Source organism: Ipomoea triloba, chromosome 11, assembly GCF_003576645.1.
Source record: "Ipomoea triloba cultivar NCNSP0323 chromosome 11, ASM357664v1".
Lineage (NCBI taxonomy): Eukaryota > Viridiplantae > Streptophyta > Magnoliopsida > Solanales > Convolvulaceae > Ipomoea > Ipomoea triloba.
The window spans coordinates 1,941,883-1,955,288 of NC_044926.1; the positions used below are offsets into that span (position 1 = coordinate 1,941,883).

General features: G+C 35.9%; 1 protein-coding gene across 1 annotated transcript; it reads right to left on the bottom strand.

The window, feature by feature from the left end:
- Positions 1 to 4,726: 4,726 nt before the first annotated feature.
- LOC115996935 (uncharacterized protein At4g02000-like) lies at positions 4,727 to 5,476 on the bottom strand. Its single transcript, XM_031236381.1, has one exon. The coding sequence runs from the start codon at positions 5,474 to 5,476 to the stop codon at positions 4,727 to 4,729; it is 750 nt and encodes a 249-aa protein (XP_031092241.1).
- Between the last annotated feature and the right edge of the window lie 7,930 nt (positions 5,477 to 13,406).

Consider the following 13,406-nt stretch of genomic DNA (forward strand, 5'->3'; position numbering starts at 1 on the left):
CTATATTAACAAAATTTTAGAAAGATTTCGGATGAAGGATTGCTCACCAAGTGTTGCTCCTATTGCGAAGGGAGATAAGTTGAGTTTGGATCAATGTCCAAAGAATGATTTTGAAAGAGAATCCATGAAGGATATTTCATATGCTTCAGTTGTTGGTAGTCTTGGTTATGTCCAAGTCTGTACCAGACCGGACATTGCCTTTGCTGTGGGAATGCTAGGTCGATATCAAAGTAATCCGGGTTTAGACCACTGGAGAGCTGCAAAGAAGGTTATGCGGTATCTTAAGGGTACCAAAGATCATATGCTTGTGTTTAAGCAAACGGATCTATTGGACGTCATTGGGTATTCTNGAGAGCTGCAAAGAAGGTTATGCGGTATCTTAAGGGTACCAAAGATCATATGCTCGTGTTTAAGCAGACGGATCTATTGGACGTCATTGGGTATTCTGATTCAGACTTTGCCGGTTGTGTTGATTCACGAAAATCAACATCAGGGTACATCTTTATCATGGCCGGTGGGGCTATATCATGGAGAAGTGTTAAACAAACTTTAATTGCCACTTCTACCATGGAAGCCGAGTTTGTTTCATGCTTTGAGGCAACTTCACAAGGTGTATGGCTAAAGAATTTCATCTCTGGGCTTAGAATCATGGATTCTATATCTAAGCCGTTAAAAGTTTACTGTGATAACTCAGCTGCTGTCTTCCTAGCTAAAAATAATAAAAGTGGAAGTCGAAGTAAACACATCGACATTAAGTTTTTAGCTATCAGGGAGCGCATTAAAGAGAGAATTGTGGTCATTCAGCATATTAGTACTGAGTTGATGCTAGCAGATCCTTTGACTAAAGGCATGCCTCCATTTAAATTCAAGGATCTTGTTGAAAAAATGGGACTTTCGTCCACTTTGTAATTTGTATATATATACATTCAGTTTTAATGAAATTCTTTTGCATTTGGAAATTTTCTCAAGTGTGTACACTTTAATTTATTGAGAAAATACTTCAGTTGGATTAGAAATAAACTAATGGTTTATTTCATTAAGTTTTATTTCCTAATTAAGTGCTTGAAGGCAATTTACATTTGATCATAATGGATACTACTCGCACTAATGAGGACATATCATTATGGTTAGTGTTATCTTGTACTTTGAGTTTGATGTTTGCACCAAGTGGGAGAATGTTAGATAAATGTCACTTTCATTAGGAAAGTAGATCCACTAGCAGAAAACATGGATCCACTATCCCTTTAAAATCAGGGATTCATTATCTCATTATTAAGATATTGAATCCCACTATGATTTCTGAAAGGTCATTATAATGAAAGGCCATTTTCCTGTTCATAAGTGGTGCAAACAGTTAAACAGTAGGAAATAATTGGAATAGTGCATTGATGGACTGCATCTATATAAAGGCTCTATAATCCTCTCACTGCACAACATTAAGACTCATACACCATCTAAGAGGGTTGTGAAAGTGAGAGACAAAAACTCTTTTGCAGCAGTTCAGGCATCAACAAACAATCAACTATGACTGGAGGTTAGATCCTATATGCTTCCTATTTATTCTTACACCGATATCAACCAATCTGGATGAGGAACACGCCCTTTCTTCTCAAAATGGTGTAACATATCATTAAAGTCCCCCATTACCACCCAGGGAAGAGAACTAAGACCAGCTAACGTTCTCAACATATTCCAAGCTTCCCGTCTACGATGTCTCTCCGGGAAACCATAATATCCCGTGAACCGCCACTGGGGGCTGCCCACGTCAAGAACAACTGACGTATCAATATGATTATTCGAGTACCCTGTGACCTCGACTTAAACGCTCTCATCCCATAACAGTGCTAAACCTCCCTTATGACCAACCGCATCAACAACAAACATGCTTCGAAAACCCAACTGTACTCGAATAGGTTCCATCTTGTTCTTACCAACAAAAGTCTCCATCAAAAACACAATTTTCGGCTTCTTACTGCGGATAAGATCCGCTAATACTCGAATTGCCACTGGGTTGCCAAGCCCTCGGCAATTCCAAGATAGAAGACTCATAATTCTAGGCGGGCTTGCGACGCAAGTCCCACCATCTGCCCGTTTTTTGAAACATCCATCTCACATTCCATATCATTCAGGTTCGTATCCTCCTTAGCATTGCCAGTATTAACTCGTTTTCTCTTTGGTTCAACAACCACCAGATCAGGAACTTGCACACAGGTACTGTTATTTATCACTGCCAGTTCTCGACCATCCATTCGGTCCATGTGATTTTCGCTGCTACCACTTCCCATAGATGAAGCAGTAGAAAAGAATCCAGGCGCCTTCCAATCTTTGCGTTCACTATCCCGCTCGGAGCCANAAAGGGATGCTACATGAGGTGAAGCAATTTCTTTCTAATAATTTTGATATGAAGGATATGGGCGAGGCATCTTATGTCATTGGCATAAAGATCCATAGAGATAGATCACGTGGTGTTTTGGGTCTATCACAAGAAGCCTATATTAACAAAATTTTAGAAAGATTTCGGATGAAGGATTGCTCACCAAGTGTTGCTCCTATTGCGAAGGGAGATAAGTTGAGTTTGGATCAATGTCCAAAGAATGATTTTGAAAGAGAATCCATGAAGGATATTTCATATGCTTCAGTTGTTGGTAGTCTTGGTTATGTCCAAGTCTGTACCAGACCGGACATTGCCTTTGCTGTGGGAATGCTAGGTCGATATCAAAGTAATCCGGGTTTAGACCACTGGAGAGCTGCAAAGAAGGTTATGCGGTATCTTAAGGGTACCAAAGATCATATGCTTGTGTTTAAGCAAACGGATCTATTGGACGTCATTGGGTATTCTGATTCAGACTTTGCCGGTTGTGTTGATTCACGAAAATCAACATCAGGGTACATCTTTATCATGGCCGGTGGGGCTATATCATGGAGAAGTGTTAAACAAACTTTAATTGCCACTTCTACCATGGAAGCCGAGTTTGTTTCATGCTTTGAGGCAACTTCACAAGGTGTATGGCTAAAGAATTTCATCTCTGGGCTTAGAATCATGGATTCTATATCTAAGCCGTTAAAAGTTTACTGTGATAACTCAGCTGCTGTCTTCCTAGCTAAAAATAATAAAAGTGGAAGTCGAAGTAAACACATCGACATTAAGTTTTTAGCTATCAGGGAGCGCATTAAAGAGAGAATTGTGGTCATTCAGCATATTAGTACTGAGTTGATGCTAGCAGATCCTTTGACTAAAGGCATGCCTCCATTTAAATTCAAGGATCTTGTTGAAAAAATGGGACTTTCGTCCACTTTGTAATTTGTATATATATACATTCAGTTTTAATGAAATTCTTTTGCATTTGGAAATTTTCTCAAGTGTGTACACTTTAATTTATTGAGAAAATACTTCAGTTGGATTAGAAATAAACTAATGGTTTATTTCATTAAGTTTTATTTCCTAATTAAGTGCTTGAAGGCAATTTACATTTGATCATAATGGATACTACTCGCACTAATGAGGACATATCATTATGGTTAGTGTTATCTTGTACTTTGAGTTTGATGTTTGCACCAAGTGGGAGAATGTTAGATAAATGTCACTTTCATTAGGAAAGTAGATCCACTAGCAGAAAACATGGATCCACTATCCCTTTAAAATCAGGGATTCATTATCTCATTATTAAGATATTGAATCCCACTATGATTTCTGAAAGGTCATTATAATGAAAGGCCATTTTCCTGTTCATAAGTGGTGCAAACAGTTAAACAGTAGGAAATAATTGGAATAGTGCATTGATGGACTGCATCTATATAAAGGCTCTATAATCCTCTCACTGCACAACATTAAGACTCATACACCATCTAAGAGGGTTGTGAAAGTGAGAGACAAAAACTCTTTTGCAGCAGTTCAGGCATCAACAAACAATCAACTATGACTGGAGGTTAGATCCTATATGCTTCCTATTTATTCTTACACCGATATCAACCAATCTGGATGAGGAACACGCCCTTTCTTCTCAAAATGGTGTAACATATCATTAAAGTCCCCCATTACCACCCAGGGAAGAGAACTAAGACCAGCTAACGTTCTCAACATATTCCAAGCTTCCCGTCTACGATGTCTCTCCGGGAAACCATAATATCCCGTGAACCGCCACTGGGGGCTGCCCACGTCAAGAACAACTGACGTATCAATATGATTATTCGAGTACCCTGTGACCTCGACTTAAACGCTCTCATCCCATAACAGTGCTAAACCTCCCTTATGACCAACCGCATCAACAACAAACATGCTTCGAAAACCCAACTGTACTCGAATAGGTTCCATCTTGTTCTTACCAACAAAAGTCTCCATCAAAAACACAATTTTCGGCTTCTTACTGCGGATAAGATCCGCTAATACTCGAATTGCCACTGGGTTGCCAAGCCCTCGGCAATTCCAAGATAGAAGACTCATAATTCTAGGCGGGCTTGCGACGCAAGTCCCACCATCTGCCCGTTTTTTGAAACATCCATCTCACATTCCATATCATTCAGGTTCGTATCCTCCTTAGCATTGCCAGTATTAACTCGTTTTCTCTTTGGTTCAACAACCACCAGATCAGGAACTTGCACACAGGTACTGTTATTTATCACTGCCAGTTCTCGACCATCCATTCGGTCCATGTGATTTTCGCTGCTACCACTTCCCATAGATGAAGCAGTAGAAAAGAATCCAGGCGCCTTCCAATCTTTGCGTTCACTATCCCGCTCGGAGCCATATTCCGAATGGTTTCTCAGCTTTAACATCAATCCCTTGAACAATCTTTGGGCAGACTCTGTCTCCATGTCCAATGATGCCACATATAAAGCAGAAAGTCGGCAACCTCTCATATCGGAAATCAACAACAGCCCACGTCCCGTTATCTTTTTTCAATTTCATCTGTTTTTTCAAGGGTTTAGTAACATCAATAGCCACCCGCACCCGGTAATAAGTTCTCATGGAACCATCAAAGTTCCTCTCATCAGTCTGAATAAGTGTCCCTAGATAACCTCCTATGGCCGAAACAACCATAGCAGATATAAGTCCAAAAGGCAGGGAGTGGATCTGAATCCAGAACTCAGTATGGTTTATTGGTATGGTTTCAGGATCGTCTCCCGGTTGAAGCTTATGCAAGATCAGAAGATTTTGTTCGTATGACCATGGTCCATCACCCAATATTCTAGCTAGATCAGTTTCATGATAAAAACAGATCAAAAAACGTTGTGGTTGAAGTTGTCGCATCGTCACTCCCATTGCCGGCTGCCACACCATAGCCATGGTGTCTTGAAAGAACAGGAACTTTATCGGTTTGTTGGTTACAACTCTTCCTACTGCATAATAACTTACTTCCTCAGAGACATCGTTGATCTGAACGTTAGGAAGTTGCATGGATACATCCTCCTCATCAACATCAGCAAGAGTAAGATTTGCACACATGTTTGAGATGTCAACGTGGTTGATAGAAGCCATTGACAAGCAAAGAAAACAAAACCCTAAAGACAGAGAGGAAAACGGCTCGCTAAAGAGGCGAGAGAAAAATCGTTTTTTTTTTTTGAAAATCAAAACAACCATATATTAAAAAGCAACCAGATCAAAAATACACCAGGGCGGGGAGATTTTATTTCTTCCACCTAGATGTAAAAACTGCAAAAACTATGTAAAATCATTGTATTGGATGCTATTATGGGTATTTAATTTCCATTACGGCAAATTATGCTGTGGACCCAGGTCCACCTTGCAAGGTGGACCTGGGTCCAAAACTACGTTGTTTTTGTCTTTTTTTTTTTTTTTTTTTTTTAATTAGTAAACATATTGCTGAATATAGAGTTGTCCAAAAATGTGTGAATGTAGAGGTTTCAAAGTGTGAATGTAGAGTATAGAAATCGTGAATGTAGATTTATGATTGTGTGTATGTAGAGTTGCCCAGAAATGTGTGGATGTGGAGGTTTCAAATTGTGAATATGGAGTATAGAAATCGTGAATGTAGAGTTATGCATGTGTGAATCTGTAATAGAGTTAAGAAGTTCTAGCAACTTGTAGCCCTGTAATGTGTGAATGTGGAGTTCTCAAGTCGTGAATGTGGAGTATAGGACCTCTGAATATAGAGTTTTGAATGTGTGAATGCATAACAGTGGTAATATAGTTACTAAACATATAATCCTGTAATGTGTGAATGTGGAGTTTACAAATTGTGAATGTAGAGTATAGTGTATGTGAATGTAGAGTATACTGTATGTGAATTTGAATTGAATTTTAAAGAAAGAGTTATGGGAGTTAGGTCATACTTATAGAGAGTTAAAAAGGGTCGTTAATTACTTGAATGACATATCATTACAATATGCTCAGAGTTTGCAGGTGTTCAAAGGTCCTCATATGATATTTCATTATTTTGGCCCACCAAAATTTGAAGGCCTTTATGAAACCAAAGTTTCCAAAATATTGGGCTTTATTAAATCCAACTAAATGGGGCCTTGGGAAACATTGACCAATAGTTATTGTTATTATTTGTTAATACAATCAATTATCCCAATTCCCAAATAACGGTTTATAGGGAAGTTTATATCCAAACAAGATTTGTCTAGACAAGACTCGAAAATGTGAAATTGATTCTTGCACCCTATGATCGAACACTGACAGTTGTAATGTGAAATTTCACTTTTTTATAAGGGATGAATTTTTTTTGTCAGCATTATGTATTAATTATCTCGCTTAAAGGATCGCTGAATGAGTATAATGTAATTCATTCACAATTTTTGTAGAGGTAAAATGTGAGACTCAAGACCTAAGGGATTTCACATTTTCCATACAAGAAAAGTAATGAAAACGGTCCCAATGCAATGATGAAGCAATGAAAATATTCCCCCATTATAAATATCATCCAAAGTAGAGTATATAAAGTTAAAGATGCTTCAAGCCTTCAACCCATTCTTTTGTTGTTGGAACAACACCAAAAGAAAGAGGAGATCGCACCTGACCTGAGCTTGACGTTTTCGGATTTTGTCGGATTTTTCGTCGGCAAACAAAACGACAAAAACTCCTACTTATTCCAATACAATACCCAATCTATTTTTATTTTTCTTTTGCTACCAAAATTAGATCCATGAAAATCGGTTTATCTATTGCTCCTCAATGTACTTTTCTCCTATGCAATATCTTTTCGTTGATAAATGATATAATGAAACCAAATTTATGATTTGAAATGCCATTTAGGTCTTCTAGGGTAAGGTTTAAAGATATTATATTATTTATACATCTTATGAATTGTGATGCTTAATTGAAGAGCGTAACGGATTGATGGATGGATACGAAATGATTGAGAAATGGAATTCATAATATCTTTAGTGACAAAATATGACAACTCATAAGTTGATTGTGAAAGCTATATATTGAATCCGTGAGATGTTGAGATGTCTTGAGAACCTGTCAAAATCAATCTTAAACTCACATGGAGAGGAAGGGTCATTGGGTTGGTTCAACATCATTTTTAAATTTAGGAGTTAATATGTTTTTGTGGTTAACCCCCTTATATCCCCACCCACACATAGATATATATACTATTGTATGAATGTACCACAACTACTCTCAGGCATGCCTGATTTCCAAGAGGCTAGGACAAACGAAGACCTTTGGCGAAGCTAGAATAATTGCGGTGTATTCATGAAGTAATTGCAGTGCATTAATACAGTTCTCACGTTCTCCCCTAAGGCATGCTTAAGAACCGGATATTATATATATATATATATATATGGAAAGTTTGTCAACATTTATGTTACTTGTTGATGGTGAGATTTGTACAATATTTACGCGTAAATAACTAAGATTGTAACATGCAAGAAGTAGTTGAGTGAGATAATTTGCCATTCACGATATGACCGAGTCTTCTTCCATTAACAACAGTTCATAATAGTTAAATCTTGATCTCTAATTTAGATGTGTTGATTGAATTTTATGAGATGATGTCTTATAAATTAAGGATCATTAGTTGGATCGAGTTCTAACCTACCCAGTCTAGGGCATTGGTTTTTTGTCTTGTGTCAAATTCAAATCACCTTTAACTTTAATTTGAACCTTTTGTCTAATTATCGATCATTTATCATTATACTAAAATATATGTTCTACATGAGACAATTAATTACAGTCAATTAACACTATAAAGACCTTGTGGTCTAGTGGCATTTTGTGTCCCGGTTAATACTCTCACATGGATGATGGGAGTGGGTTCAAGCCTCAGCAATACTCAAAAAAAGGTACGTGGCATATAGTGCCCATGAAAGGTAAGAGATTAGCTAATCAACGTGGCATATAGTGACCATGATTTATATTGGTTTAGAGCAAGATTATTAGTTGTTCTTTTTCTTTTTTCAATTCATCTCTCTTAAAAATTTTCTTTTGCACACGAAAATACACATGGCATATAGTGACCATGATTTATATTGGTTTAGAGCAAGCTAAGATTATTAGTTGTTCTTTTTCTTTTTTGAGCAGTTTTTTTTTTTTTTTGGAAGTCAAGTGGAAAAGAGGGGGAAAAACAAATAAAAAGGCAGGTAACTATCCTCTTCTTCTTCTTCATTTTTTTTTTTTTGGCAAGCGGCAGGTAACTATCTTAATGAGGATGCTCTAATCATAACAATAGTTTGAATTTTTTTTTGTAAGAAAATATTTCAATCAAGAGAAAAGGAAAGAATTGAAATTTACTGATCAGATCATATAGACACACCTAACGAGCACGCGAGTTCACCAACTTGATTAAACTTTTTTCTCTCCTAAAAACAATGCTCCATTGTAGTCTAATTGATGATTTTTTATTTTATTTTTTCTCTTTCCCCTCTTTTCAATTTGAAAAAAAAAAAAAAAAAAAAAAAAATTATCTCGCTTAAAGGATCGCTGAATGAGTATAATGTAATTCATTCACAATTTTGTAGAGGTAAAATGTGAGACTCAAGACCTAAGGGATTTCACATTTTCCATACAAGAAAGTAATGAAACGGTCCCAATGCAATGATGAAGCAATGAAAATATTCCCCATTATAAATATCATCCAAAGTAGAGTATATAAAGTTAAAGATGCTTCAAGCCTTCAACCCATTCTTTTGTTGTTGGAACAACACCAAAAGAAAGAGGAGATCGCACCTGACCTGAGCTTGACGTTTTCGGATTTTGTCGGATTTTTCGTCGGCAAACAAAACGACAAAAACTCCTACTTATTCCAATACAATACCCAATCTATTTTTATTTTTCTTTTGCTACCAAAATTAGATCCATGAAAATCGGTTTATCTATTGCTCCTCAATGTACTTTTCTCCTATGCAATATCTTTTCGTTGATAAATGATATAATGAAACCAAATTTATGATTTGAAATGCCATTTAGGTCTTCTAGGGTAAGGTTTAAAGATATTATATTATTTATACATCTTATGAATTGTGATGCTTAATTGAAGAGCGTAACGGATTGATGGATGGATACGAAATGATTGAGAAATGGAATTCATAATATCTTTAGTGACAAAATATGACAACTCATAAGTTGATTGTGAAAGCTATATATTGAATCCGTGAGATGTTGAGATGTCTTGAGAACCTGTCAAAATCAATCTTAAACTCACATGGAGAGGAAGGGTCATTGGGTTGGTTCAACATCATTTTTAAATTTAGGAGTTAATATGTTTTTGTGGTTAACCCCTTATATCCCCACCCACACATAGATTATATACTATTTATGAATGTACCACAACTACTCTCAGGCATGCCTGATTTCCAAGAGGCTAGGACAAACGAAGACCTTTGGCGAAGCTAGAATAATTGCGGTGTATTCATGAAGTAATTGCAGTGCATTAATACAGTTCTCACGTTCTCCCCTAAGGCATGCTTAAGAACCGGATATTATATATATATATATATATATGGAAAGTTTGTCAACATTTATGTTACTTGTTGATGGTGAGATTTGTACAATATTTACGCGTAAATAACTAAGATTGTAACATGCAAGAAGTAGTGAGTGAGATAATTTGCCATTCACGATATGACCGAGTCTTCTTCCATTAACAACAGTTCATAATAGTTAAATCTTGATCTCTAATTTAGATGTGTTGATTGAATTTTATGAGATGATGTCTTATAAATTAAGGATCATTAGTTGGATCGAGTTCTAACCTACCCAGTCTAGGGCATTGGTTTTTTGTCTTGTGTCAAATTCAAATCACCTTTAACTTTAATTTGAACCTTTTGTCTAATTATCGATCATTTATCATTATACTAAAATATATGTTCTACATGAGACAATTAATTACAGTCAATTAACACTATAAAGACCTTGTGGTCTAGTGGCATTTTGTGTCCCGGTTAATACTCTCACATGGATGATGGGAGTGGGTTCAAGCCTCAGCAATACTCAAAAAAAGGTACGTGGCATATAGTGCCCATGAAAGGTAAGAGATTAGCTAATCAACGTGGCATATAGTGACCATGATTTATATTGGTTTAGAGCAAGATTATTAGTTGTTCTTTTCTTTTTTCAATTCATCTCTCTTAAAAATTTTCTTTTGCACACGAAATACACATGGCATATAGTGACCATGATTTATATTGGTTTAGAGCAAGCTAAGATTATTAGTTGTTCTTTTCTTTTTTGAGCAGTTTTTTTTTTTTTTGGAAGTCAAGTGGAAAAGAGGGGGAAAAACAAATAAAAAGGCAGGTAACTATCCTCTTCTTCTTCTTCAATACTGATATAAATATTTTTATGTTACTATATAATATTTATTTTTAAATTTTTTTTAATATACTAAAAATAAATATAATACATTAAAAATAAATGTGTATTTAACTATTTAAAATGCATCTGATATATAATGTGGTTTATAATATAATACTTTGGTGGGCAAATTTGTACGTAAGTTATGGTGTATTAGTGCCTCTAAATCTAGGGACAAAAATTACTATTGACACCACTCAAGGACGTACATGGCACGTGGCATATGGCCTTGACTCGTTGCTCCAACCAGAATGATAGTCATAAACTATGGGTGGCCAAAACTACCAAGTGTCCATAAACAAAGAGCCAAAAGTGGGCCAGGTTAGGCAAATCGTTGGTTTTGTATCAAACACGGAGTAATACTTTAGTTGCAATGTTCAGTGCTAACAAAGTTTTAGAGTGCTATTTAAGGTGAGTGTTGTCATTGTAGTGATGAAGGGAGCATCTATAGACAGCCCAAAAGAGTTTAATAATGTTTAGATAGAGTGAATCGTTATAAACAAATCAATAAACGTGCAGTGATGGCATGATTTTACATTGACTCACAAAAAATTGTGAGTTATTTGCTAGATAGAGGTCTAGAGGGACAGGTCTAATATTTTACTGTCCTGAATGCTAGCAACATGAGTTCACAACTATAACGTTGAACCCTAGTTTACATACAACGTACTATCAATACAACATGGAATGGGTAGTTTCTGTTAGGATCAAGCGTGCTTAATTATCACTATGTCAAGTCAAAAGTCCAAAAAGGTATAGCTTGCAGTGAAGACGTAACTTTATTTGTTTATACTGCCATTCTTTTCCAGCGATATGTGTTGGACTAGATCTTTCAAGCCTCCACTCAACAATCCCTAGCCACCAACTAGACTTAATTAGCTTGGCCCTTCTTCGGCTTCTACCCAACAGTTTCAAACTTTATATAATACACTCTACCGACATCCAAATCTCAATTACCTCCTCCGGTTGTTATCTTGTCACATGTTATTATTGTGTAATAACTCATAAATCAAACATGAAAGATAAACATGAAACATTGTAACAGAGTCAATAGTACTAAAAAAAAAAAAAAAAAACATGAAAGAAAATTTATACTAAAAACGTACTCTGTGTAGAAAGCTAATTGAAAGGGTGAACTACACTCACTCTCGATATTCATGCACGAGAATCATACATTCTTGTCCCATACCCAAATTTAATCCAAGTTAAAGATGAGAGCCAATTGGGTGCCAGCCAAACTCTAAAAGCTGAAGGCATGACATGACTCCAACCTTTCTCATTCACAGGCCGGGTAAGTGGACAACTGATCAAACAACTCTCTCTCTGTTTTTAATTGATTTTTAGCTCTGAATTGAATGATTGGACATCAACTGGGCCATTCCTTGTTCGTTTCTCATGTACTTCAATTCTTTCCCAGGCAACCAGCTCAAGGTAAACTATGAAGAATTAGTTAATTAGTTCATGTATGAATTAATATAATGCATTTGTTGTCTAGAAACAGCTGTTGGTTTATGCCATATATGGGTGCATGGGATTGTGGGAATAGTTCGATATGTATTATTGACATTATCGGGTCTAGTTGCACGAGTAATTGGTTAGAACTACTCATTACAGTAATAACTTTACTCTGTAGTAAACGAGATTACCCTCGAAACATAGAATCCTAAGCGTTTTTAATGTCGACTATAAAAGTGGTTGTGAGTAACAATTGATTATGAAGAAGATATGATTGCTTTGGGATAAAAGATTCTTGAAAGGGACACTTAGATTACTATTAAAGGTGGAAGGACTCTTGATGAGATCATGAAATGACTTGCTTCCCATCATGCAAGAATGCGTAAATGTAAAGTAGGGATCAAAGGGAATCGGATCATTTTTGCCAAAACCATCCATGGTTTTGGTGAGTTTTTGCTGAGTTTTTTTTTTTTTTTTTTTTTTTTTTTTTTTTTTTCAAATTGAAAAGAGGGAAAGAGAAAAAATAAATAAAAAATCATCAATTAGACTACAATGGAGCATTGTTTTTAGGAGAGAAAAAAGTTTAATCAAGTTGGTGAACTCGCGTGCTCGTTAGGTGTGTCTATATGATCTGATCAGTAAATTTCAATTCTTTCCTTTTCTCTTGATTGAAATATTTCTTACAAAAAAAATTCAAACTATTGTTATGATTAGAGCATCCTCATTAAGATAGTTACCTGCCGCTTGCCAAAAAAAAAAAAANAAAAAAAAAAAAAAAAAAAAAAAAAAAAAAAAAAAAACTCAGCAAAAACTCACCAAAACCATGGATGGTTTTGGCAAAAATGATCCGATTCCCTTTGATCCCTACTTTACATTTACGCATTCTTGCATGATGGGAAGCAAGTCATTTCATGATCTCATCAAGAGTCCTTCCCACCTTTAATAGTAATCTAAGTGTCCCTTTCAAGAATCTTTTATCCCAAAGCAATCATATCTTCTTCATAATCAATTGTTACTCACAACCTTTTTTTTTTTTTGGCAAGCGGCAGGTAACTATCTTAATGAGGATGCTCTAATCATAACAATAGTTTGAATTTTTTTTTGTAAGAAAATATTTCAATCAAGAGAAAAGGAAAGAATTGAAATTTACTGATCAGATCATATAGACACACCTAACGAGCACGCGAGTTCA

Coding starts and splice junctions, on each gene's coding strand:
- LOC115996935 (XM_031236381.1), bottom strand. CDS start 5,476: ATGGCTTCTATCAACCACGTTGACATCTCAAACATGTGTGCAAATCTT.